The sequence below is a fragment of the Acanthopagrus latus genome, chromosome 7 (genome assembly GCF_904848185.1).
Source record: "Acanthopagrus latus isolate v.2019 chromosome 7, fAcaLat1.1, whole genome shotgun sequence".
Taxonomy (NCBI): domain Eukaryota; kingdom Metazoa; phylum Chordata; class Actinopteri; order Spariformes; family Sparidae; genus Acanthopagrus; species Acanthopagrus latus.
This window is the reverse complement of record NC_051045.1, coordinates 29,852,232-29,878,945: the sequence shown is the minus strand read 5'-3', so window position 1 is coordinate 29,878,945 and position 26,714 is coordinate 29,852,232. Positions and strand designations below refer to the sequence as shown.

Sequence of the window (26,714 nt, the reverse complement as noted above, 5' to 3'; positions counted from 1 at the left end):
TTGTAGTACAAGGAAGCCTGGCTTTAGATTCCACATACCTCGCTAACCCACTAAACTGGCTTCGCAGTACACCCCTCAGGTTGACTTAGCATAAAACCAAATAAAAGTATCTCACTGGTTCGGCCCTGGGCAGTTTTTAATGGCAGCAAAGCAGATGGTTAATGTGGAAACAGAATGAGTAGCAACTTACATAAAGCATAGGTGTGATTGGCAAAGGACAAAAAAATACATGGCTCCACAACACCTCTCTTTATATTTATTTTGTCCCATTGTTGGCTTCAGCTAAGAAAGAAACAGTTCGCCCCACACGTACAAAATTCTTTGAACACAGTGTTTCCCCTAGATTTTTTTGCGAGTGGTGCTCTTAGTCAGAAACCTAGCAACACTTAGCGCACGTATTAATAACTTTAATACCATAATCATACCACTTAAATAACTTCAAATGGTGACTACTGGTGAGATTTTTTAAATAAATAAATAAAATTTTCTGAATTTTTCATAAGATGAGACAAAATAGTGCAGAAGTTGACATTGCTGCTTGAAAATATGTTAACCTCTTGAGCATTAGAGAACATTTACCATTATTTTCTTTATTATAGATTTTTCTTATGGAAACAATCTGTTTCAGAAGTCAGTGGGCCACATGGCTTGGAAGCTACTGAGAAAAAAAAATCATAATTTCTGCATATTAATAGTCATATGAAATAGAGGAAACACTCACATACAATAGAAAGAGCTGTGTCTCATTCGTCCAGTTTACTGATACAATCTGCTGCTGGTTTGGAGTCACTGGGTCACATGAGATGGAAGATATCAAAAAAACTGCAATTATTTTGTATATTCATGCTAAGTAATTTAGTAACGGCCCTTAAATCAGTTTCAGCGATTCAGCGCGAGGCTCTTGGAGGTGAGCTAACTGTCCTCCTGCTGCTAACACTGGGTGAACATCAGGAAAGTCGCGGCTGGACCCGAGTGAATAGCCGCCGAATATCCAACCTGAAACTAACTTCACCCCGGTTCCATGAGTCGCCTGTTGCAGCCTTTGAATAGGATGACAAGGATTTCAGTCACTCAACTTAAACGGTGACTTATACAAATTATACAAATAGCAATAAAAACAATAGTAATCGATTTCAAGATAACTTATGGTGTAGTGCTTTCATTGTGTGCAAGTTCAATTCGCCCGTGATTTTAAACCTACAAAAATCATGCCTTTTTTTCTGTGGTGGCGCTGAAAATCTCGCAGCAGAATGCATATAGAGGAAACACTGACATACAACGATTGCAGGCTCTTTGGTGGAGCTCTGCTTTGAATCAAGATCCGTCGTGACAAATAAATGGACTGCTTGTGGAGTGACATGAAGACGGCTGGTCATTAGGTTCACCAATACCCGACCCGTGCCTTGTGCTACTTGTCAATTTATCCATTAGTACTAAGACTATATATCATAGTGTAGTAAATCCTCAGTGGTGGTGAAGTTGAAGTCATGCGACCGAGATGTAGCTGTTTCTAGCTTACCAATGACTTTTTGGTTCAGACTTCACCTTTACCCTGCATAGCACAACTCCCTCTGAACCCTAATCATAGCACTTGAGCAGTAAAGTTATCCTTGACAGACAGCAGCTACAATCCTCAGATGAGGGCTTGACAATTGTTTCTATTTTTTTCTTTTTTACTTACTGGATGGTGATATGTCATGGTTTCCATCTTGTAACAAATGTACTTCTCTTCAGAGAAAAGCGTCTGCTAAATGCCATAAATGTAAAATGTAAAATGTTTTTACTCCTGGGGATTGCGTTCACACTTAAAAAAAAGTCTTTAGCGCCTGGTGGTCACAAAATAGCATAATGAAAGTGTGCCTTACAGTGAACAAATCACAACGCAGATGGTTGTCAATCTATAGGCATTACATCATGCAATCAACAGTTACTTCAAACCGATATATTAAAGCAGAACACTTGTCTATTGCCAGTTTAATACAGGAAACACTGAAACAATGCTGACATCTGAAAGACTAAAAAAAATGCTAGTGTGAAGATTAACTACCCCCTGATGTGAGCTAGTGGCTGAGGTTCTTTAAGGCTTGGCATGATGCCGCTGAATGGAACGATTCAGGCCCATGAAAACAAAAAAAAACCTGTTTTGATTTCACTTGTCATTTAAAACAGTGACCTTAAAGATAAAGCATTGATAGATGAAAGCAGTAACTTTCAGCGACTTCAAGTTAATGGACTCAAACATGTGCAGGATGATAAATCCCTACTGAACCTCTAATGTGTACTTCGTACTTCCATCAATGAGGTCTTGGTCATTTTTTTTTTTGATAACCTTTACCAACCCAACGTTCAGGAAAAGTAAGACCTTTATCGGCAGAGAGCTTGCTGTTTAGAGAGAGAAAAAGAGATGCATTAATATCAAAAGTACAGAACAAGACACAGTAGATATTTGTAACTCAAACATAACAAAAATATGATTTATTAGTCCAACATTTCTCAAAAGGTCATTTACCTCAAACAGTACATATTCCAAATTATATACACATTCACATTTTGATACACTTGATCCAAACTGGCAAATTTCACCACTTGAAGCAGATGGATGTATTTAATTAATACATTCCAATATTATATATATATATATATACACACACACAAGACAAAAGTCAGACAGAAGTCAGACTATTAAGCCTCTAGTAGAATTTCTCTAAGTAATGTGGCAGCTGTAGTCAGCCTCCAAAAATGCACCAGATCTTAAGCTACAGATGTTGTGGAGTATTGGAAAATTTAAGTTGACAAATACCATTTGTTACCGATACTACCTTTGAAAAAATACCAGGCCGCGTTGGCAGCTGCTTGTCCAGCCTCTTCACCTTCCACCAGCAGAATCCACTTTAGCATAAAGAAAAATAGGTGCCGCTAAATTAAAGTATTCCTCTGTACAATGGTGCTGGTTCACAAAGAGATCAATTCTTACCAAAAGAAAGTTTATATAGACTGTAATTACTTTAATGGACTTTTGGATTTCCAATTTGACAGCTGATTTAAGATCACTCTTTGTGGACCTTCACCTTTATCTTAACATTTAGTATACTTTGATTTCACTTAGTTTAACTCCAAGACACAGGTATACTAAAAATCAAATAATTTCTTATGACAAACCATAAAAACAAATTAACTGAAGATGGAACTATATATAAAAAAAGAAATACTGAGGTCACTGCAATGCGCCTCAAGCCTGTCTGAAACATAATCAAGACATATTTCTTGTCTGATCCTTACCATGGAGTCAGGCAGGTAAAGGTGTTCAGAAAGCCACTCATCCCGCATGGTCGATCAACCATTACCTAGAAGAAACTGTCAACAAGATTTAGCAGTAACTTTGTACTCAATCCATCATCACACAAAACACATGCACAGTGAGAAGTTCTTAGGTAATTTTAACTAATTCAACAGCGTTCCTCTGCCCCTCAAAAAGTTCAGTACATTGATCCTTATCATGTTCAGTCTCAACATCTGAAAACAGAGATATGTACTTGACCCTACATTTTAAGCGACGTGCTTGCACTCTCGGCACACTTGGTGCAGAACTCTACCGAGACATGGTTCTTGTCCACGTGCAGACATATGCCACCAGATGTCTCTTTCTCCTCCACTTTCACACGCTTCCTGGGTAAGGCGTAGTCATGGTCATTTGAGTGGAGCCCCTGGAAAAGCGAGCAAGATAATTTCATCCCATTCACACCGCTCAGTCTGGACAAGAGCTGAGCTAACATGCTTTCATTGGCCAGCACAGCCCTCAGGTACCTGGTCTCATCTTCCAACTCTTCCACTCTCTTATTCAGCTGGGAATTTTCCTGTTTGAGCAGGTTGTTTTCTGTTGACAGGGTGCAAACTTTCTTCTCCAAGCTGTTGACATATTCTTTTTTCTTCAGACGATTCAATCTTGCAGCAATGGCATTTTTGTTGATCACGTGGCTTGACTGGTTGTGTCTGTTCTTCACCTTCAAATCAGAAGACATTCTCTCTGGTGATGAGCCTCCTGAAGCTTCAATTCCAGAACTTTCATTAATGGCACGGCACACACCAAGATCAGCCAAGTCAATATCAAAAAGTGGGGAGGCAACATCTCTTTCAAGTGTCCATTTCAAGTCTTCGATTCCAAAGAGATCGTCTAGCTCCATTTCTGCCGTATTGATATCATGAGCCGGGAACCCCTGAGACGTACTTGGGAGATCTTTGTCAGATTCAACTTCAACCTCCAGAAATGGCAACTCTGTGTTGTTCATAGTGCGGCCTCTTCTTCTGGTGATCATTGTATTTGACCACAAGGACGTTATCCAACAGATATCCAATTATCCTTCACCTGTAGAGACAGAGAAAATATACTGTAAGTGTGAAATCCTGCAGTAACTAAGGAATTTATTTATGAAGGACGTGTGGCAGGATCTATGCTGTTAACTAAAATCTCAAGAGCTTTTATATGTCAACAAAGACAGACTAAGCATGGTGAAATGTTGTGAATCAATCTGGCCACTTATTAGATTAATAGACTAAATGCTTCTTTTAACGTTAAGCTGGCTCTGTTTGTAGCCTATAAACTCGATAATCTGTGTGCAAAACACGGGAATGTGGTTAGGACTCAAAACATATAATCAATGTGCTACACATGCAATACTGTGCAAAATTACTTTGAATTACTGTATAAATCCAAACACAGGGCCCCCGATCATCCTCCATTTTCTCACAGGCACAGAAATCGCATGGGTGTGTGTTGGCTACACGTATTGCCAACGTAGCTAACCTAGCTCACTGCTAAAGCTGGGCCCAATAGCATTAGCACTATAAAATGCTTAACGATGTACGCTTTGTGATCTACCTTGATACTCATGACACACCTCACTGCTCCACGTGGCACAGTTACAATTCTGCGCAGTTAAAGTTAATGCATTTGATAAATGTTAAGAGCCTTAACTTTGGCGTGCCAACAAGGCCCCGATTGTCCTCGCAGCACAAGTGATTCTACACCCAGCTGGCGCTGGTCTAGGTTAAATCAAATTAAGTCGGGATGGCCTGGTGCATTAAAACAGCTTCACGTCTACCTGAAATGACATGGTTTACCTGATTGACCTAGTTATCGTTAACCATTTCACATGCAAGTGCCCGCGGTTTTCGTTAGCGTTGCTATTGATAAACCAGCTACGGTGGCTAATGTTAACTATGTGGCAGCCATGACGAGCAGTTACAAATGACGCATCATGGTTTTGCTGTCCTTCGTCCTCAAACTTACCGTTCTTTCTGAGAAATAAAACTACTGGAGCTGAGTTCCACTGTGTTAGCAGAACCTTAACTCAATCGGTGTCGTTCACAGCTTGCGGGCGATGGCGCAGTTTAACGACAGGTCCAACTTCAAACATCCGCTCAACGACACTTCCGGCCTAATTTTCAAAATATTATAACACATTCACACAACCTCAAATAGACTATCTCCTCTCCGATCCGCAGTTGCGCCGAGATCGAAAAGTGGCCAAAGGTCTGTGAGTAGCTGCTCAGCGGTATACCGAGCCCTAGACTGGTCTAAGATCCTTTGAGTGGGAAGTTGCTGTTGTTCCGCTGGTATTCTACCGACACATGACGGTGTGTGCTGCTTGAGACTGTTCTGCCATTAAAAGACTGTTGGATGGGTACCGCCCCCTGATGAATATAATGCCACTGGGCTGCTTTTATAGCAAGTACTGCTGTAGATATATACATTTTTGAGTCCTATTGTCAATGCTAACTTAACACATTGCCTTATATAAAGGAATATATGCGTTTCTGTTGCATCTTATGTTGTTAGCATGTAGTAATTAATTACACTTGGGATGTGATGCACCGCAGCCAGTCTGACTAATCAATAGCAGAAACTATGAGCCAACCACCAAAACAATACTTTGACAGGTTCTCTTTATTAGGAGCACACAATAATACATTACTTCATATAAAATCTATGTCACGAAACATTAACCTTTGTTGTATATCATGAATCATGTTCACAAACTTTGAATGACCAGAATAAGCCGCTAATAAAGAGAAAGACTAATCAAATAGACGCATACCCAGATTTAGCCAGTATAATACTCGAAGGCTTATACCACTGGATCAGTTGGTATATCGATGCCCAAAGGCTAAGACGCGCTGGATCTACAGGTACTTATCACAATAAGACAGAAGTAAAACAGTAAACAGTAAAACTACCATGTGTCATAAAATATGCCAATGTCTATGCAAGTCATATTTTTCTTTATTAGTAGCCAATTCTGGTGATTCAGGTACAGTGAACATGATACATAAAATGCCACACTGGTTAATGTCCTGCGACATAGATTTTATATGAAGTACTGCATTATTGTTTTCTCCTTATAAAGAAATCCCCCCCGAAATGATACATGGTTTTAATTTTTTTTTTTTTTTTACAAATAAAAAACATAAAAGTGTGGTGTGCAAAAGTCTTCACCCCCCCGAGTCAATACTTTGTAGAACCACCTTTCGCTGCAATGACAGCTGCTAGTCTTTCAGGGTGAGTCTCTACCAGCGATGCACATATAGAGACTGAAATATTTACATTCTTCCTTACAAAATAGCTCAGGCTTAGTCTTATTGGATGGAGAGTGTCTGTGAACAGCAATTTTCAAGTCTTGCCAGAGATTCTCAAGTTGATTTAGGTCTGGACTTTGACTGGGCCGTTCTAACACATGAATATTCTTTGATCGAAACCATTCCATTGTAGCTCTGGCTGTATGTTTAGGATCGTTATCCTGCTGGAAGGTGAACCTCTGCTGCGGTCTTTGCAGAACAGGTTTCCTTCCAAGATTGTCCTGTATTTGGCTCCATCATCTTCTCATCAACTCAGACCAGCTTCCCTGTCCCTGCTAAAGAAAAGCATCCCCACAGCATGATGCTGCCACCACCAGGTTTCATGGTGGGGATGGTGTGTTCAGGGTCATGTGCAGTGTTAGTTTTCTGCCACACATAGTGTTTTGCATTTCGGCCAAAAACTTCAGTTTTGGTCTCATCTGACCAGAGCACCTTCCTCCACATGTGTGTGTGCCCCCCACATGGCTTGTGGCAAACTGCATGGCTTTGTTTCAACAATGGCTCTCTTCTTGCCACTCTTCCATAAAGGCCTGATTTGTGCAGTGCATGATAGTTGTCCTGTGGACAGATTCTCCCACCTGAGCTGTGGATCTCTGCAGCTCCTCCAGAGTTACCATGGGCCTCTTGGCTGCTTCTCTGATCAATGCTCTCCTTGCCCAGCCTGTCAGTTTAGGTGGACGGCCATGTCTTGGTACATTTGCAGTTGTGCCATACTCTTTCTATTTCCAGGTGATGGATTGAACAGTGCTCTGTGAGATGTTCAAACCTTGGGATATTTTTAAATATCCTCACCATGCTTTAAACTTCTCCACAACTAGTGTTGTAGCACTTGAGATCGGTCTTGGTCTCGAGATCAGTCTCCATTTTTTGAGGGTCTTGGTCTTGTCTTAGAATCGAGGGCATTTTTTCTCGCACTGTCTCGCTCTCGGACTGGGCGGATTCGGGTTTTTTTAACAACACCGGTCAAGACCGTCACTGTTTTTTTTGTCCATGCTTTACTGATAAGAGTGAAAAAGGACCCTATCAAAAACAACTAATAACCTAATAATAAGCTAATAATCATTGGTAGTGTAAAGATTTCCCCCAGCTGCAGCTTCTGCAGCCCGGTGTTATGTGACAGTGACTGACACGCCCCCCTGAACACTGAGTATGGAGACGACAGGAGGAAAGCGGCTGTGTGAACTCGTTGACAGTAGGTGATTTGAGGGGGAATGCCGTCCCTTTGTTAGCAAAATTACCAAAAAGCATCCCCCTTGTTAACCTGACATCAGTCTCCATCCGCTAGTAGCAGATAGTGTGTTACAAATCAAAAGTGGCCGTGATCAGCTCCGGCGCACAGTTAACCCTCATGTTGTGTTCGTTTCATGTTAAACAATTTTGTGTTCCCGGTCAAAAATGACCGTTCCATTTAAACTCATCATAAAAACTGTAATAATACATATATTATCACTACTTGTTGTGTTAGATCTTTTTATCAACTTCAGTTCTTGTGAACATTACAAGTTTTGAACTTTTGTTTGTTATTTATGGCCTATATACCTCACTGATCTGAGTGTATACATCTTGAATTCGAGTTCTAAAAAGCATAATTTCTGGATTATTTTGACTATAAAATATAATCAGATGAAACATAGTATATTGTTTATTACAGACTACTTAGGGTCAAAGTTACCAAGAATATTTGTTTTGAAACCATTTAATTTTTTTATACAATCACATAAAGTAACACTAGTCGTGTTCCCGGTCAAAAGTGACCAGAATATTTTATTTGTGTACAAAGGAAATTATCCCAAAACAATTTCCCAATATTACAAGATCGATGTCTTAATACATTAAAGAACAACTAACAAGAACAATAACATTACAATATTCATCACTCTATCAGATTTGTTTTTGCCTAATAACAGAAAAACAACTGAAAACTGTTAAAAATCAGGCTTCTAAACTTGGAGTGGGTTGACTCAAACTTCTCATGCACATTTTGGACAATATGTGCAAGTTGTTGCATGTGCCTTGCACACATATGCATTGCATTTTTGGCACGTCATGCTTGTTTTTACATCTCTTGGCGCACATAGACTGCACCTCTTCCTTTTGTCACCTCTCTCTCTTGCAGCAGGTGATCTCGCCTCTCCGCCTTGTATCTCTCTCACCAATCCTGCAGAGGCTGGCGTTCGGGGAAGGTGTTGGTGTTGTTGAATGGAGGGTGCTAGCATGGCTTTCCCCAACTCTTCCAGGAATAGCCTCCTCTTGAAACATTTCCCCTGCTTCCATCTTGGATTCACCTCCATCCACAGCACGAATGCGTTGTACGCTGACACATCTAACATGTTGAAAAACACCACCATGGGCCAACGTGCTGTCTTCCTCTGACAAGAATATGTGCCAGTAACCTGCAAAAGTGCACAAAGTAGATAAAATCATGAATACATGCAAATGATACGTCATGATTTGCATGAAGCATCCAGGCATTGTTTTAACTAATCATCTAAAACATGTTTACATATTCAAATACATAGAACTGACTCAGTGTTGTTCATAAATTTAATGTGTACTCCACCAAAACCAAGTCTTACTTTTATAGTGCAGTTCAAACAATCTGATGATAGAGAAGAAGTACATGAAAAATAAAAATCAACATACCTTATCAAGGTTGTCAACTCCGCCTTTGTTCCTGTTGTAATCCAGGATGGCATTGGGTTTCTTGTCCTCCCTGGTGCTCACAGCGGCATCCCTGTGCAGAGTTGTCATCAGGAGCACATTTTTCCTCTTCTTTGGACAGTAGGACACAAGAGTGTGAGTATCGGTGAAGGCAAATCTGGAGGAAAAACGATCCCTGTCCTGAGTAGCAAGTAAGGCTGGAGGCAGCTCAGGCTTGTTTCTTCTGATCGTTCCCACCATGGTCAATTTTTTTTGGAGCAGTTCCTGACCAAGAGTGTCGGAGGTGAAGAAGTTATCACACGTTATGTTGTGTCCCTTGAGACCTGCAGTCATCTCCAGAACCACACGCTTCCCTTGGTTCTTTTCAGGAACACCGTCCGCAGATTTCCCAGTATAAACTTGCATTTTCCAGGCATAACTTGTACTGGCATCACATGTTGCCCATATCTTTATGCCATATTTAGACGGCTTGCTTGGCATGTACTGTTTGAAAGGGCAGCGTCCCCTAAAAGCGACAAGGCGCTCATCCACTGTGAAGTTTGGACTTGGGTTGTAGATGAGTGGCAGGCGCTCTACCCACTTGTCCCAAACCTCTCTGATTGCTGCCAGTTTGTCTTGTTGACGACGGCCTGGTCTTGTATCACGGTTGTCAAAGCGAATCACCCGTGACAGCATGTGAAATTTCTGGAGTGACATGGTGGCCCGAAAAATTGTCCGACCAGACTCTGCATCCCATAAACTGCTGGTAGATTCATTTCTGGATCTGTACACACCAGCCAAAATCAAAACACCCATGTATGCGTTCATGTCTGTCTGGGTTACCTCCTTCCAGTTGTCTTTGTAGACCCGTTTCCCTTCCAAGTTGGTCATGTTTACCACTATGTTTTTGATGGAGTCAGTCAGGAACAGTTCAAAGCTTAGATCAAATTAGATAAAATAGAATTGTGGAATTAGAAATGTCACAGTTATGGTTAAGGTGTCCTGCAACAATACAACACCTCCTTTGGGAGGTGTATGTAGGTGTGTCGGGGCGTGTGTCGTGCTGCCATTGGGTCATATATAATTGTGGGCTACAATAAGCGAAAATAAACTCAACTCTTTCCATGGCCGGTTTAGGCATTTTTTTCTGCTAACTTTCAAAGCATCGACTATATTAGCCTTATTGTCACAAGCAAGATAACAGAACAACATCGATGAAATGGGCCATTTCTCCCCCGAAACATGTGAGGCACATGAGGCTTTATCAAGTCAAACTGGAGTTGTGTGTGCTAGTATAGAACGAACAGGCATTGAGGAATAATCTACAGGTAAAATGGTTTAAACAAACAAACAAACAAACAAACAAACAAATAAATCACATTGTTTCAAAAGAAAGGTCTTGGTCTTGTCTCAGTCTCGACCTATAAAATCTTGGTCTTGTCTTGGTCTCGAGCTCCAAATGTCTTGGCCTAGTCTCGGTCAGTGTGGTCTTGACTACAACACTATCCACAACTGTATCTCTGACCTGTCTGGTGTGTTCCTTGGGCCTCATGATGCTGTTTGTTCACTAATGTTCTCTAACAAACCTCTGAGGCCTTCACAGAGCAGCTGCATTTACACTGAGATTACATCACACACAGGTGAACTCCATTTACTAGTTAGGTGACTTCTGAAGGCAACTGGTTGCACTGGAATTTATTTAAGGGTATCAGAGTAAAGGGGGATGAATACTTTTGCACACCACAGTTTTCTGTTTTTTATTTGTAAAAAAAATTAAAACCATGTATCATTTTCCTTCCACTTCACAATTATGCACCACTTTTTGTTGGTCTATCACATAAAATCCCAATAAAATACATTTGTTGTTAAAACGTGACAAAATGTGGAAAAGTTCAAGTGGGGTGAATACTTTTGCAAGGCACTGTATACCAGTCTAGGGATCTGTATATACTGCTGAGCAACAATTGACATACCTTCTGTGACTTTTGATCTTGGCATCACTACCGATCCTGTCTCAAAAAGGCATAATTTAAGCTCCATAGTATTTCTTATGACTGTTTGTGTTGCATATCATGACATTTCATACAGATCTTCATATTTTTCACTTTGTCATACACACAGAATATCCCCTGTTAAACTGTGCTTTAATTTATTTTTAAAAAAATATTTTGTAAATTTAATGTCTTTGTCCACTGGCTTCTATGTTGGCCAAGTTTCAACTTACAGAAATAGAGTTGCAGTACCATGAAGTCTTGTATGTTATGCACTTTTTAGCTATTACTCTAATCATGGATACACTGTACAACTTGAAAAACAGACTGTAAAAGAAGTAAAACAATGGGTTCCATTCAAGGGCTAAGAAGTGCCTATGAGTTTTTAACTCTGTGCTGATGAACACCCTTGATGGCCTGCTCATACTGCAGTTAGCCTTCTCACAAAAGACATCCTTCCCAAACCAACATGCTGTGATTAGGCACAATAAATCTTGCACATGAAATACACAATGTTATTCCTTCAAAAGACTACATTTTTTATTTCACGTAAGTACACCAAAAAAAGATGCATTACACAAAAACCACCTTGTGCGTACAATAACGTCCCCTTTTGGCAGGGTTTTCCAAAACCATTTGTAAAGAACCAACAACTGTGTTATCAGTGCAAGTTAAGTTGCATGACAGGTGCAAGAAAAAAACAAAAAAAAAAAACCTCACACAACTAATACACCATCATAATGAATTAACCAGATCCCAACCTACTCTTGCTTTACCATGTGCAGTATGTTTTAAATGATTTGTTAAATAGTGTGCACTAGGTCTACTTCTGTCTTAGCCACATGTTGAAAATGTTATCAACACAGCACACTACATGAATGCTTCACACAACAGTTGAAAACAAAGGTTACTTTTTTTAATAATATTAAACAGGGCATTACATTGGATCAATATCTGAAAAGAATGACTTTTATATCAAATGGTAATCCACTTCTTTACATATAATTTTCATTCAGGACCAAACTCTAGATTCAATTGAAGTTTACACATTTTGAATATTTGTTTTCAAGTGTCAAAACAGCAGAAAGCGCCAGTTCAATAATGTCCCAGCATGGAAGGAGCTATATTTCACAGCATTACCACATGACTCAAAAAAGTTGCAGTCCAGATTTCAGCTTGTTAAGGTCGCTGTGGTTCCAAAGAAGGCCATCAGCTGTTCTCACTGGCGCAGAGACTCCTGGGGCATTGTGTGTTGTATTGTTCTCCAACTCTACCTGTTGGTCAAAGACAGTCATTGTTGAGTAGTTTTCCACCATGAGGCAGGAGGGGTCATCTGACTGTCCAGGGACTTTACCAAGAGGATAGTTCTTCCACAAAACTTTATCAACGCACACCTGCCAAGGTGAACCTCGAAGCAATTTTGCTTTTTCAGCCTGAGCATCTGCCCACTGGTACTCCTGGGAGGACATACTTCTCTCCAAGTCAGCTGTAGAGCGCTGTAGATGGCTGTGGCGCCATGAAAGCTGCAGCTTCTCATGCAGACTCTCCAGTGTGTACATCGGCTGTTGTTTCTGCTCCAGAGAAGTATCAAATTGTGAGTGTTCAGTCTGTGTGTAGATGGAGCAGAGCTGGATCAGCCTCTCTCGAGTTTCCAGAGGGAGAGGATGCTCCATGTCATCTAGGATTAACTGGAGCAGGTGGGGCGTGCTGATGCAGGGAGCATCCAGGCATGCTGAAAGCAGCTGCTGCCAACGCAGCTGGATGCGATTTACAAAAATCCTGTCCTTCATTCTGGCCTTCTTCTGTACCTTTGTTTGAAAATGGAATTCAAATTTGTTGCTGTTACAGAATAGGACTTCTGAAATCCAGGCAGAAATGTAGAAAGCCCTGTGATTATTCTGCTCTTTAGCAAGCAGCTTAAGTTCAACAAAGAGCTTCTCCAGCAGGAGGTGAATAAAGAATGGTGAGTTGAGCATCTTGAGGAGAGGCAGCCAAAAACGCATGAAGGTTTGAGGGACTCTGGGTTCAGTGGGAGATGCATTGTCACAAGTGTCACAGCCTAATGTTTCCAGTTGTTCAACAGTTGGAACCAGGAAACCATCTTCCAACAACACATCCACCAGCATATCACTTGACTCCAAAGCAAACTGCTTGATCTCACCGAGTAACCAGCTCATGTCTGCAAAGGGGGCTGGCCATGAGCTCTTCTCCTTGTCCTCAGGTAGCCCATCAAAAGCCTGGTACTGCTCCTTTTCAAAGTTTATAAGAAGTTCCCGTGCATTCTTGTAGGTTTCCATTTCTTTTTGCCTTGCTATGAGCTCATTCTCATGGTGTTTCTGGTCAATACCTTCATCCTCTCCATCCGACTGTGACTCCCAGTCCTCATTTGGCCCTCCTCCCAGCTGCCTGGACCAGTACTCCTGCTGAAGCCACTCTAGAACCACCTTACATCCCTTCTGACACCACTTCAACGTCGGGAGCTTTCGGTGTGTAAAGTCATGCCGCAGGTCTACAACCCATTCCGGGATGTTTAGGTTCCCAGCCAGCCGCCGGAGTGGCCGGGCTGTTTTCCCCTGCTGTCGTTCAGTGATCAGATTGACAAACCTCACCAGGGCCGCTCCATAGAGCAATACAAGGTCGTCTCCATCCAGCTGTCCTGACCTGTCCAGCACCTGGCACCTCACCAGGTCCGCAGTGCAATCCACTGCGACAGGGGTGCTGTTGGCATATCTGCCTTTCCAAGCAGTTATTCTCTTAAGTGCAAACCTCTGTAAGGCTGAATCCTTGGAGTAAAGATACTCCAGAACTTGATCCCACTCAGCTTTGTTGAGCCACGCCACCACATGGCGTTTTTTCTCTGAGCTCTTTTTCTTCATTTTAACGGTAGTTGCGGAGCACGGAGCACTTACGTCAACACCTTATAGACACGTCGCTCCCAGAGACTGAGGAAAATACTGTCTTCTGACAGGCGCAGTCACAAAAATATTAGCTCAATATTACGAAGCGAGGCGGCTTACTGTCGCCGATCGTCTCGCATCCCGGAAATGACATATTGACTACTTCTCTTTCTTGTTGGTTTTGTGCTCATGGCGGGTTGCAGCCATGATGTTTTGGTGCATACCGCCACCTACTGTACCGGAGATGTACTATGCCTGGATTCAAACGTTTTGCTGATAAGACCATAATACTTGAGCATTATCAAATAATTTGTGAACAATGAGTGGATGAGGACGGGAGGGGAGAGTGACACCGTGATCAGATGAAGTCTACGTCACTGTGGCCACGCAAGTTGTTCAAAAATAATAGGCTTGCAAATAGTTCGTTCATATAAGGGAGTCCTGGGGCTATGCAGCATTACTTGTGAGAGTACTTAAGTGAGAGACAACAGTTGTTTAAAAAGCTGTCTTATTCACTGAAGTCGTGGCTTCATAGTTAATATAGATAGATAATTATCAGCTGGTAAGGAGATTACAGTTTTTGCGTACTGGGTCAACGTCGGAATATCAACTGAAGTGACTCATTTATGACGGTGGGGGGCAGCAGTACGCTTCGCAGCGAACAGTCTGCCGGAACCGCATTCGAAGAAGAGGAGTACGCGACCTCATATGTTGTGGAGATGGCGGGTTCTTTGGAAGAAGAGCAACTTGTACGACATGTTTATGCTGCGTTGCAGGTAAAATAAGTTCAAATAATGATTCAGATTTACATACACATCGCATAGCGTTCATAATGTGCCTGTTAATAAAGGGTCGGCTGCTTGCCGCCTTTTTCTGTTTCTGTAAGTACTATATGCAATAACGTTACCTCCAAAATGATCTGCTACTTACAGTGTTATGTCGATGTTGCATTACTCCGTAGAGATACGCTGCTGGAGTTTCATGTCTCCAAACTAAAACAAGAATATAACCATAAAGATATTTTTGCATCAGCTCTTTACCTAAACCAAAACCTTAAAGGACAAGCACATCCAAAAAAAGTCAACTTTTGTCATCGTCTCCTTCCCCGGTGCTGATGGAAAGTCAGGTGAAGTGTCCTATAGTGATGGGAACGGCAGCTATTTGTACCGTACTGAATCTCTAGAATCCGTTCATTAAAATGATTCGTTCAAAAGATTTGTTCACCGAATTGTTCAGTGCTCTCCAACTCCCTGAACTGATAAGCAGTCAAATGATCCGTCACTCAGTGAATAATTCAGCCCTGAGGTTCACATTCACTTACTGAGGGACGGTGCATTCAGGGATTACAGTACACAATCATTGGCGGGAGACACAGTGCTGCTCTGAGTGGTATACATGCACTAGATTTATTACACGGTCAAAGTGTCCTCTGTGCACAGTAAAATCACTTAACATGATGCTACATGGATGTTAGCAACACAGGGCTAATTTTAGCAGTACAGTTACTGAATGTGAATCATCTCTTCTGCCCTGGCTGAGTGAGAGACACAGCGCCATTTTCAGCACAGTATGTTAACGAGAATCACGTCCTGACAGTTCTCTGTGACCCAGTTCCACTCCGGGCCGGCATGATCGCGGCTGAGCTCAACTGAACTGAGAAAGGAACGAATCAGTCCATGAGGTGATCCCGTTCACTTTGTTCACTGAAAAGATTCATTCGTTCGAACGACACGTTCGCAACCGACACAACACTAGTGTCGTAACGTTAGCCCACAAAACATCTTCACGACAAAACAGCGTTGAAGCTGAGGCAGCTGGAGGACTTGTTTTAAAACTTAGAAAATGAAGCCTGGCATAGCTATAAATAACAGTGAGAGAATGGAAAGAACAATATAAAATTGTCTGTTTTGTCTTTGTTTAGGCTGCATCTTGTCCTTTGGTGGAAGGTCTGAACCTGCAGGAAGCGGACAGCATGCTGCAGCTGCTGTGTGTTCCCTCTCAGCACCGCACCGACATACTGGCATGGATCTGCAGCAGGTACAATAGCTACATAGAACTTCACATCCGTCCTCATCTATCAAAAAAGTTTGGTATAAATATTAACTAATCCCTTTACCTATCTTCATCTGCCAATTTTACAGTATCAACCCAAATGTCGGCAATCACAAGCCAATGTCAGTGAGATCCAAAGACCCAGATGTTTTGGCTAAAGGTAACATTAGCTAACTTTCCTCTAGTCCTACAGTCCTGCATGTGTTTTGACGGAGAACTTGTAAAAGAGAGAGAAAATGTCAGCAATAATGCACATACACAGTAGTTTACATTTATAGTGTGGTTCATTTCACTCACATTAAAAATCACAATGTAGGCTACATTCAGACCAAATCTGGTGGTGCTGCAGATGTGTTTAAACTGGTGTTCAATAGCAGCATCAAGATACAGCCCCCTTTATATAGACTACCCTCATTAAATGAATGGGAAAACCAGCAAATTTCAATACATCACCTAGTCCAACGTGAATCCAGTCTTACCATACTGATGTGGTTTGTTTTTGTTCCAACAGAAATGGCTGTGCTTTGGCAGGAGCTGATGCTTTGCAAAGCAGATGACCTGAACCTGATCACAAAGGTTGCAAAAACATAGTGTGGATGCAAACGCTTACAAATGTAGATATATATTATCAGACTAAGCTTAAAATGTCATGTTTTGTAAGTACAACTTGTCAAACCGTTTTTTTAAACAGGGTGAAGCAAGCGTTTACAGGCAGCTTCAGTTCTTGGAGCAGCTTTTATCACTTGTCTCTGGCTGCAAGAAGTCTGCTGGGCCTGGTACAGATGCAGAGATGCTGCTGAACGAGCTCTATGCTGCTGAGAATCTGCCTCACCTTTCACAAATGCTAAAACCCACACTTGACCCCTGGCCTGCACACATCAAGTATGTATTAGTTCTTTGATTATCCTGTTTTACACATATTATATCAGGTCCTAATGTGTGTAATGCATCAAGCAGCAGCCCCCAGGGCTGAAAATCGAATCAGAATCAGAATCAGAATCAGAATCAGAAAAAGCTTTATTGCCAAGTACGATTTTACACATACGAGGAATTTGTTGTGGTGATATTGGTGCATGCATCAAATAACTATTAAGTGAAAATATAACAAATTAACAATATAAACTATTTAAAGAATAGAAAATATAACAAATTAACAATATAAACTAATTTAAAAAGTAGAAAATATAACTATACAATATGAATATATATACACAATCTGTTTTTTGGGTAAAAGGATAAAAGGAGCAGACCAGCTGGCAGTGAACAATTACAAGAATGATGTGCAAATGAAAATGTGCAAGTGAATAGGAAGTTCAAGCTGAGCGTTAATGTAACGCATAGAGTTATGGTGCTGTCAGTGTGACAGTAGAGTCAGTGGCAGAGGTGGAGTGTGAGGAGTGTCAGGGGGGATTCAGGCCTTGTTGATAAGGCTGACAGTAGACGGGAAGAAACTGTTCTTGTGGCGTGATGGACCGCAGCCTCCTGCCAGAGGGGAGTGTCTCAAAGAGTTTGTGACCGGGATGGGAGGGATCAGCAACAATCTTTCCTGCACGCCTCAGGGTCCTGGAGGTGTACAGGTCCTGAAGAGATGGGAGGTTGCAGCCAATCACCTTCTCTGCTGACCGAATGACACGCTGCAGCCTGCCCTTGTCCTTGGCGGTGGCAGCAGCGTACCAGATGATGATGGAGGAGGTGATGATGGACTCAGTGATGGCTGTGTAGAAGTGCACCATCATTGTCTTTGGCAGACTGAATTTCTGCAGCTGCCGCAGGAAGTACATCCTCTGCTGTGCTTTCTTGATGAGGGAGCTAATGTTCAGCTCCCACTTGAGGTCCTGGGAGATGATTTTTCCCAGGAAGCGGAAAGACTCCACAGTGTCAATAGTGGAGTCACAGAGGGTGATAGGGGCAGGTGAGGCTGAGTTCTTCCTGTAGTCCACAACCATCTCCACTGTCTTTAGAGCATCGAGCTCTAGGCTGCTCTGGTTGCACCAGGTCACCAGGTGGTCAACCTCCCACCTGTAGGCGGACTCGTCACCATCAGAGATGAGTCCGATGAGGGTGGTGTCGTCTGCAAACTTCAGGAGCTTGACGGACTGGTGACTGGAGGTGCAGCTGTTGGTGTACAGGGAGAAGAGCAGAGGAGAAAGAACACAGCCCTGGGGGGATCCGGTACTGATAGTCTGTGCATCGGAGATGTGTTTTCCCAGCTTACACACTGTTTCCTGTCAGACAGGAAGTCAGTAATCCACCTGCAGGTGGAGTCAGGCACGTTCAGCTGGGAGAGCTTCTCCTGTAGCAGAGCTGGGATGATGGTGTTGAAAGCAGAGCTGAAATCCACAAACAGGATCCTGGCGTAGGTTCCTGTAGAGTCCAGGTGCTGGAGGATATAGTGGAGGGCCAGGTTGACAGCATCGTCTACAGACCTGTTGGCTCTGTAGGCAAACTGCAGGGGGTCCAGGAGAGGGTCGGTGATGTCCTTGAGGTGTGAGAGCACAAGGTGCTCGAAGGACTTCATGACCACAGAGGTCAGGGCGACGGGTCTGAAGTCGTTAAGTCCGGTGGTCCTTGGCTTCTTGGGGACAGGGATGATGGTTGAGGTCTTGAAGCAGGCTGGCACGTGACAGGTCTCCAGTGAGGTGTTAAAAATGTCTGTGAACACTGGGGACAGCTGGTCAGCACAGTGCCTCAGGGAGGATGGGGAGACCGAATCCGGTCCAGCAGCTTTCCGGGGATTCTGTCTCTTGAAGAGTTTGTTGACGTCCCTCTCATGGATGGAAAGAGTCGTCACTGAGGAGGGTGGGGAGGGGGGCCCATTAAGGTGGGCATTGGTGGAGGTGACTGGAGTTGGAGCTGGAGCTGTTGGGAGGTGTCGTGGGGGACACTGCAGTTTCCAAATTGACCAGAATTAAAAGTGGATTTATCTTCACTCTCACTCCTCAACCTGGCTGCAGCAACACACTGCAGAAGTGCTTAAATCTGCTGTAATGCACTGTAATTATCTCCTTTTGGCTGCTGAATGGAGGACAAATGTACTCTGTGAGTGAAGAAGTAGGAAAAAAATAAATAGACATCTTTTTTTGTGAAAAATTGATTTTGGCTTTAGTCAGAACTAGTGTTAAACTGAACACAGACAACATTCACCCTCAGTAGCTTTTTTGTGGCTGTGTATATGTGCAGTAAAGTATTCTGTCTGTTTGGGAAAATAAAGCATTTAGTCAAACTTAAATGTCCAAATTATCCCAATGACATTTTCTTTCTGTTTGAGCATAACTAACTTGTCAGCATTACCTAGCATGGTAGTTTCCAGTTAGGTGGGTGTGTTTCAATAACCAGGCTTCATTCATCTTATGCTCCATCTCTGTGCCAACTCTTGGATTAGCAAGAGTCAGGTGGAGTCAGGCACTGCCAAGATGGCAACAGCCAGTACCATCCACATTCAGAATCAGAATCAGAATACTTTATTAATCCCGGGGGGAAATTGTTTTTGTTCCAAATGCTCTGTGCAAAATAGGATAGGAATACAGCATGAGTGGAATCAAGAGGTAAAGAAAAAAATATAAATAAACATTAAAATAGACAAAGAAATAAAATAAGATATACAATAAAAAGTAGACAATCTGGAAATATATACAGTGAAATAGTTAGTGTTGAAATGAGAATGAGTGATTATAGTTTGTTTGTTGTGTTTTTATAAATAGCCATTTGAGTCCAATAGTCAGAGGGAGGAGTTGTACAGTTTAATGGCCACAGGTAAGAATGACTTCCTGTGGTGCATTTAGGAGAAATTAGTCTCTGGCTGAAGGTGCTCCTTCTGTTCGACCAGAGCGTTGTGGAGAGGGTGAGAGCCATACTTGGCTGGGTGGGAGGGTGAGCTTCACACTGGCTCTTTTATTAGCCTGCAGCATCAGTGTCTTGGTTGATCTCCTCTCCAGCCTGTCTCACTGCTGTTCCTTACCTTACCTTGCAGGTCTCTACAAAAGGGTACCAAGTTATCTTCTGCATCTGGTAAGCCCAGAAGAGAAGAGGCTGTTGATGTTTCCACCCTTTTACAGCAGACTCAGTCAGCACTGGAGCAGCTACAGTCAGAGGTATGGTGTTCATGTGGTCGACGATGCCTGCACAAAATAGAGCCGTTAATTGCTACAGGGTGTCAATTCTGAAATGATTACCACGTCAATTGAAAATCTTTGTTACACAGTGTTCTATTTTGAAATATTATAATGCACAGACCCATAGATTTGGTCTTGGCATGTTGATGATAATGAGTGCTATCTGTTTGCTGTGTTCTTCTCCTTCTGCCCTCTGCTCTCCTCAGTGTGACTTTCTGAACAATGAGGCCCAGAGTCCTGGTGTCTTCTCTCCAAGCTCGTTGCGTGTAGCAGCATGTGACCTCCAGCGATTGATGGCTACTTTCAGCCATGTTTTCGAAACTGACATGAGAGACTACTGTGGTAGAGAGCCCCCCAGCTTCAGCACAGATACTGACATCTTCCAGAGAGTACACCATCTACTGCTGGCCTTTATCACGGTACTCACACATGTGGGAAATGGGGGGGCTACCATTCACACACAAAAATCTGTCCCAACACAAGCTTGACACTTTCCCCTCTTGTGTGTCTTCCTTAGGAGTTGGACATGCTAAAGGAAGTATCAGATGCTTCTGTGTCCATGAATGAGGGTGTTACCCAGCTACAGATGCAGCCTTGCTTTCAGAGCCTAGGAGAGTAGCACACGTTATGTAAGTAAAAATTTGCTTTCACATGCACAGTTAAACATAAACACTTTGGTTGAAGTTATTAGACTTATTTTTAACCACTCAAGATTTTACTTTATTATTGTTGTTGTTATCTTATGTTACAAACTTTAGTTATGGAAAATCTGTAAGGACATTTTCTTTGTGCATAACAACATAGATTGTTGTCCAGATGGAATAGTTTCCTTTTATAATCCACTTTATCACAATTCCAGTGGGTCAGAAGTTTACATACAATATGCTTACCATGCCTTAGAATATTCCAGGAAATGATGTCACATTTTAAATAGTTTCTGACAAATTGACATAATTTCAGTCAGCTGGAGGTGTACCTGTGAATTTAGATTTAGACTTGGAAAACATTTATGTCCTCTACAATGCAATTTGTGGTACAGCACAGAACTGACAGACACACTGAAAAAAACTAAAAACACATCAGGCAAATTAACAATAGCATCACATCATCAGTAGCTGCCATCATCAATGTCATCACAGTCCAGGTAGCATGTCAACAATACTCATAAAAATTAACAGTTGATAAGCTGTACATTGCATATCCCTTATATCTAATCATTTCAGCCCCACCCCCCGCTCCATGTATTTCCACAGACGCCTATATATAATCCAATCTCCTTGCGGGAGTCATCCCAAAAGGATCAATAAAGAGAAGTCTAAGTCTATAGCTTACACATCTTGTTTGAGTCATTGCGATAAATCTCTTTTTTTTGCCTGTTTAGTTATGATCTTTGGGTATCAGTAGCCCTTTTCACACAGAGACTCTGCATTATTGCTGCAACAAAGGCTTGCCTTTAACTCCACGGTTTTTTATTCATACTGAACCAAGCAGTGCCACATTCAACTGTGGGACTCGCCTGGCTCTCTCTGCTGGGGACAGATGCTGTTTTTCAGGCAGAAATGTGATGAAGGGTCTGCAGGACAGAGAGGATGTCAGAGGCTTTTCCATGTATGGGTGCAGTATTTTTCCCTTTTTCCTGCCAAAGACACTACCAATTGTCACATTACTGTTATTCGGTCCTGTAACGTTGCTTTGTGGGTTGAAGTGTGAGACATCTCTCTTTTATTTGATGAGTGAAGGATCTGTTTAGCTGTCAGACTGTGAACATCATCAGACCGACACGCTCCTGTTCCACGCTGCCGGCTTTTCCATTTACACAGACTCCTTCTCACCTCTGCTGGGACTCTGATCCTGCATCTGTAACTTTCACACAGAAAGCAAGACAGAGTATCGACAGGTGATTCTGTATGGAGAGGGCAGCATGAATGGGGCTTCACTTCTTCAGAGTGATTCTGAATGATAATAGTGACTTTTCTGGGCCCATTTTGATAGGACTTGTTTGATACAGACATTAGACTCAGCCACAAAAACAACAATATGAAAGTCTAAGGAGCTCAGCATTGATCTGAAAGAGCCCACACTGCTCCAAAACAGCTATAAAAAGCCAGACTTTGGTTTGAAACAGCATACGGGGACAAAAATGTGACTTTTTGGACAGATGTCTTCTTGTCCGATTAGGTGTGGGGGCAGCATGTTATCAGAGTGCTTTGCTGCTTCGAAACTCATTTGTTCACAAAATAGACAGCATCATGAAGATGGAGAATGATGTAGATATATTTGAGGCAACATCTCAAGACATCAACCAGGATGTTAATGCTTGGTTGCAAATGGGTCCCCAAATGGTCAATGAGTCCAAGAATACTGTCAAAATTGTTGCAAAATGGCCCATAGTCAACAAAAGTTGATTAATCATCAGAAAGCCCTGGCCTCTATCCAAAAGGAAATTTCAGGGCAGAACTGAAAAAATGAACATATAAGGAGGCCTGCTAACCTGGCTCACTTCCTCCAGTTCTGTCTGTGGGAATGGGCCACAATTCCAGCAACTTATTGTGAGAAATTTGTGACCCAAGTCAAAAAGCAATACTTAAAGTGCATGTAAACTCCTGACCCACTGCAACGTTAAATAAAACAGTCGCTCCACTATTATTATAACGTTTAACAATCTTAAATAAGGTAGTGATCCTTCCTGCCCCAAGACAGGGAGTGGTTACTAAGATCGAGTGTCAGGACGGTTTATGGAGACGTCCTACCTCAGCTGTATGTTTTGTTGCATTTTCAGTTTCCTTTCACGTTGTGTTCTTTTTCCAGAGGACCAGCATGTGGATCTTACCAGGAGAATCTCTCTGCTTTATTCCTGATGGCATCTCTTACATGAAGTAGTACAGACACCTGTTTAAACTTCAAACCATCAGTGTTAATGTTGAGTGGCAGCTGATGTGTTAAAACCTAAAGCATCAAACAGAACTTGACAGAGGTTGACCACTGTTGCTCAGATAGACATTTAGCAGATGTGCACTCATCTTTGTGTATTTGCTGGAGTCGTGCACCCTGTTTGTTATTCTAATGTCAGACTGATGTGTTAGGCAGGTTTTGTGTAATCATTCACATTATACTGGCCATGTATTCCATCTAGTAACATGAACTGCACTACAGTAAAAGCAGAAGGGGTTGATATCTATTGAGATGGGAGGATAATGAGAATTCAGCATTCCTCCTCTATCATCCGAACATGTTACCTTTGTTGGACTCAATATAAATGTGCATATTGTATCACTGAATAAATTTAAATGTTTTAAACTTTATATTGCCAGGTGTCATTTATTATTATTATTTTTTTTTTCCCCTGTCTCTACAAGGATCAACAAAAACGTATCCACTTTGATAAGCAATCGATTGTGAAGTAGTTTTTCCCAGCTTTGGATAAAATGGGAAAGAAAGGCTGTGTTCTGCAGACTGATCAGTCGGTCAACTGACAGTCCAACAGTAGATGATATATATTGTCTGACACAAGGTGAGATAGATAGATAGATCAGAAGATGGATGGGGTAATTTATTATTAAAATCATAGTGAGTTTTCCATATCTCAATTATCATTGCAAAAAATGTATTTTACCAGCTGATATATTTATAGCATTTTTTTTTTTACTCCCTTGATTCAGTATAGGTGCCAGCCCTACCTATCAACTGTCAGTTGGGCTCTAGCATGTAGCATACAGAATTTCCATATTAAACACAGAACAGGCAGTGAATTATTCTTTTTTAATGTTGCATTCAGAACACAGTAATGTACATCGTTTGACAACCTATAATCCCAATACTTCAAGAGTTCTCTGGTATAAACACCACATCATAATCTGCCCCTCTATATGGACTGACGAGGTTTTGAAGTAACCTCACAGAACAGTCTTTCAAGGTTTGGACATGTCAACAGGTCCAAGTAAGGGCTGAGATGTAGTCCTCTCCCTGTCCATCAGTCCTCTGAGCGAGATGCTGTGACAGTCCTGGAAGCTCGGTTCCCCCTCATCACTTCAGTCAGAAACCTTTGCGGACCAACCATTCCTTCAGCTCGTCTTCGAAATGACCTTTGACCCTCAGGGTCATGGTGACCTCATTGACCCGCGTGGGTAACTCTTTCCCCGTCACCTCCATCAGGTACTGCTTAACGTCCTTCTCCAGTGCCCAAATATCCCCCTCCACTTTCCGTACGAGCGTTGTCCTGCGGTTGCCGTTGGTCATCTCCGTGTAAACCGGGATGTTGTGCATGCGGGAACGTCGGATCATGTACGACAGAGTCGGCGGTGAGTCTGACGGAGGGGTCCAGCCAGACGGGGTTGGACCGGCGTGTTTAGGCGGAGAGGGGACCCGCGTCGGGGGAATGAGCCGCTCTACGAACTTGTATTCCTCCGCTGACTCTAATACAACCGTCTTTTTTTCTCCTGGAGCAGCGTGATGAAGACATCTGAGCCCGACAGCGGCGGCAGGAGGTCCCGGTGTCCGGCTGGGTAGGTTGAGGGCCAGCAGCGTCCTGCGAACTGCAGAGGTCTTAAGTATGACACGAGCCGCCATGTTAGTAAGTAATGTAAGCAGCTGACCCGGATACAGTCAAGACCTTCCTGTTGACTTAAGTCCCGCCCCGTCGGTTGAACCTCATAGGACCTTATTTCAGAATAAATGTGTCTGGCAGCGAGTAGAGAGAGAGACAAGTCACTTATTGACCCTGCATGAATTGCGTCATAAATCGTACACACATGATTATTGTGAATTTAAAAGACCTTTTTTTTTTTGTTTTGTTTTTTAAAATGCAGGTGCAAATCAACACTGCAGACAAGAAATATAAACAAACACACATACATGTATCAAGAAAAAAGAGAAAAAAGTTAAATTAAATAATCACAGAAACAAAACAACAAAACAAACAAACAAATAAATAAATAATAAAAAAATAATAATAATGCTAAGCTATATATTATATATACATACATACATACAAGATAACGTAATATAATATAATATATATATTAAAACATAATTTTTCATCATGGGAAAATTTCAGTTTGCTATCAAACGAATGAAATATCAGAGAGTGAAAATAAATCATTATAGAGACTACACAGCCAACAGTGTCATTAGTGACATTGTCAGGATACACACACACACACACACACACACACACACACACACATTTATGTTACCTTAGTTTAAGCAGACGGATAGATGTCAGCCTCTCATCTGCTAACAAACCCAGTCAAGTAAAAAAAAAACTAACGTGAAGTGTAACTTACTAGTAGGCTACAGCTACAGCCGGCTACGGAAGGCGTTCGTAGCAGCTCTTGTAGGTTGAAATCAAGACATCATTTGTTTGTGAAAATCTTGATATTGATTTGGGGACAATGACATGACTGGTTAGCTAGCTGGTCTTGTTGTTAAACATACTGTCAAATTATATTTACTGTTTGTCAACCATACGCAATGTTATTGACTTGAATCTTGCTAGCATAGCATTAGCTTTCTGGCTCATCGCTGAGCGGACTAGAAAATCTCCTGTTGCCAAGTCGTACCTATGGTCCGTCCTATTTACTGGCGGAGTGAACATTGCTTCCGTTGCATAACAACCTTACGGGAGAGTAATGATTGTTCCAGGTAGTAGTCAAACCCTCCGGCGTTACCAGGGAAACTAAGTTAGGGCTTGTGAAAAACTTTATATTTTTATTGTAAAACGCATGAAAATATAAATTAATGGTCTTAATTTCTTTTTTTTGGCAAGTGACCACGGTATAAGCAGGATAATGCCCTTCGAGGTGTCCATAATCAGGAATTAATGGACTTTGCGGAGGCCTAAGAACCGCATTAACCCTCACTTACCACCTACAGTATAAAAAGCGAAGGACTACAGCAAGACAAGGCAAGGTTAACACGCTCTCTTAATATATGAATATGATATGCCAACCATCATTATCGCCATCTTGTTGCTGCTATTTATATTCATCAAAATGCAAATCAAAAGATGCACCACAGAATTATTTCCTCTGTGTAATGGCTTTATGTATGTTTATAGCCTGCATAGTTGTTTGTTCTATGTTTGTGTGGAATGAAGGAGTTACAAACTTTTGTTTCATTTTGCAACCCTGTTTTTTACAATAACACATCTTCTTGTTGCCTTGATTTTGTTTAAACTTTCAAAGCAGTTGCAGTTAAACACCCAGTGTAAAGATGTGTATGCATTTAGCATCAAAATGTGTAAAAACAACCAGATCTTTTGTTATCTATTTTGCTGAATGTGTTGACTTATACTATCCCAATTGTTTTCACCAATGTTCAAACCCAGTGGAATCCACACATTTACTCAGGGTATAATTGCATTTTGTGTCGTTGCCTGTCACCACTTAGAT

General features: G+C 41.8%; 5 protein-coding genes across 6 annotated transcripts; 1 reads left to right on the top strand and 4 right to left on the bottom strand.

Moving 5' to 3' along the window:
- Positions 1-1,313: 1,313 nt before the first annotated feature.
- crebzf (CREB/ATF bZIP transcription factor) lies at positions 1,314-5,660 on the bottom strand. Of its 2 annotated transcripts, XM_037104804.1 has the most exons (4): positions 5,288-5,660; positions 3,544-4,363; positions 3,280-3,354; positions 1,314-2,889 (listed from the first exon to the last, which is right to left on the bottom strand). In XM_037104804.1, exons 2-3 carry the CDS (start codon positions 4,311-4,313, stop codon positions 3,345-3,347), a joined length of 780 nt encoding a protein of 259 aa, XP_036960699.1. In that variant the 5' UTR covers positions 4,314-4,363; positions 5,288-5,660; the 3' UTR covers positions 1,314-2,889; positions 3,280-3,344. The 2 variants fall into 2 exon arrangements, with proteins under 2 accessions (XP_036960699.1, XP_036960700.1); XM_037104805.1 differs by lacking the exons at positions 1,314-2,889; positions 3,280-3,354 and having other exon boundaries at positions 3,564-3,704; positions 3,805-4,363; positions 5,288-5,654.
- Positions 5,661-8,431: 2,771 nt separating this feature from the next.
- LOC119022128 (piggyBac transposable element-derived protein 4-like) lies at positions 8,432-10,343 on the bottom strand. Its single transcript, XM_037102701.1, has 3 exons — positions 10,288-10,343; positions 9,277-10,210; positions 8,432-9,026 (listed from the first exon to the last, which is right to left on the bottom strand). Exons 1-3 carry the CDS (start codon positions 10,341-10,343, stop codon positions 8,604-8,606), a joined length of 1,413 nt encoding a protein of 470 aa, XP_036958596.1. The 3' UTR covers positions 8,432-8,603.
- Positions 10,344-11,789: 1,446 nt separating this feature from the next.
- Positions 11,790-14,345, bottom strand: las1l (LAS1 like ribosome biogenesis factor). Its single transcript, XM_037104399.1, has one exon. It carries the CDS (start codon positions 14,138-14,140, stop codon positions 12,413-12,415), a length of 1,728 nt encoding a protein of 575 aa, XP_036960294.1. The 5' UTR covers positions 14,141-14,345; the 3' UTR covers positions 11,790-12,412.
- Positions 14,346-14,772: 427 nt separating this feature from the next.
- haus7 (HAUS augmin-like complex, subunit 7) lies at positions 14,773-23,627 on the top strand. The gene is made up of 9 exons (XM_037104400.1): positions 14,773-14,937; positions 16,083-16,198; positions 16,303-16,373; positions 16,725-16,789; positions 16,905-17,095; positions 20,184-20,304; positions 20,532-20,744; positions 20,843-20,954; positions 23,134-23,627. The coding sequence occupies exons 1-8, from the start codon at positions 14,788-14,790 to the stop codon at positions 20,942-20,944; spliced, it is 1,029 nt and encodes a 342-aa protein (XP_036960295.1). The 5' UTR covers positions 14,773-14,787; the 3' UTR covers positions 20,945-20,954; positions 23,134-23,627.
- Positions 23,628-24,065: 438 nt separating this feature from the next.
- Positions 24,066-24,945, bottom strand: mrpl49 (mitochondrial ribosomal protein L49). Its single transcript, XM_037104401.1, has one exon. It carries the CDS (start codon positions 24,889-24,891, stop codon positions 24,358-24,360), a length of 534 nt encoding a protein of 177 aa, XP_036960296.1. The 5' UTR covers positions 24,892-24,945; the 3' UTR covers positions 24,066-24,357.
- Between the last annotated feature and the right edge of the window lie 1,769 nt (positions 24,946-26,714).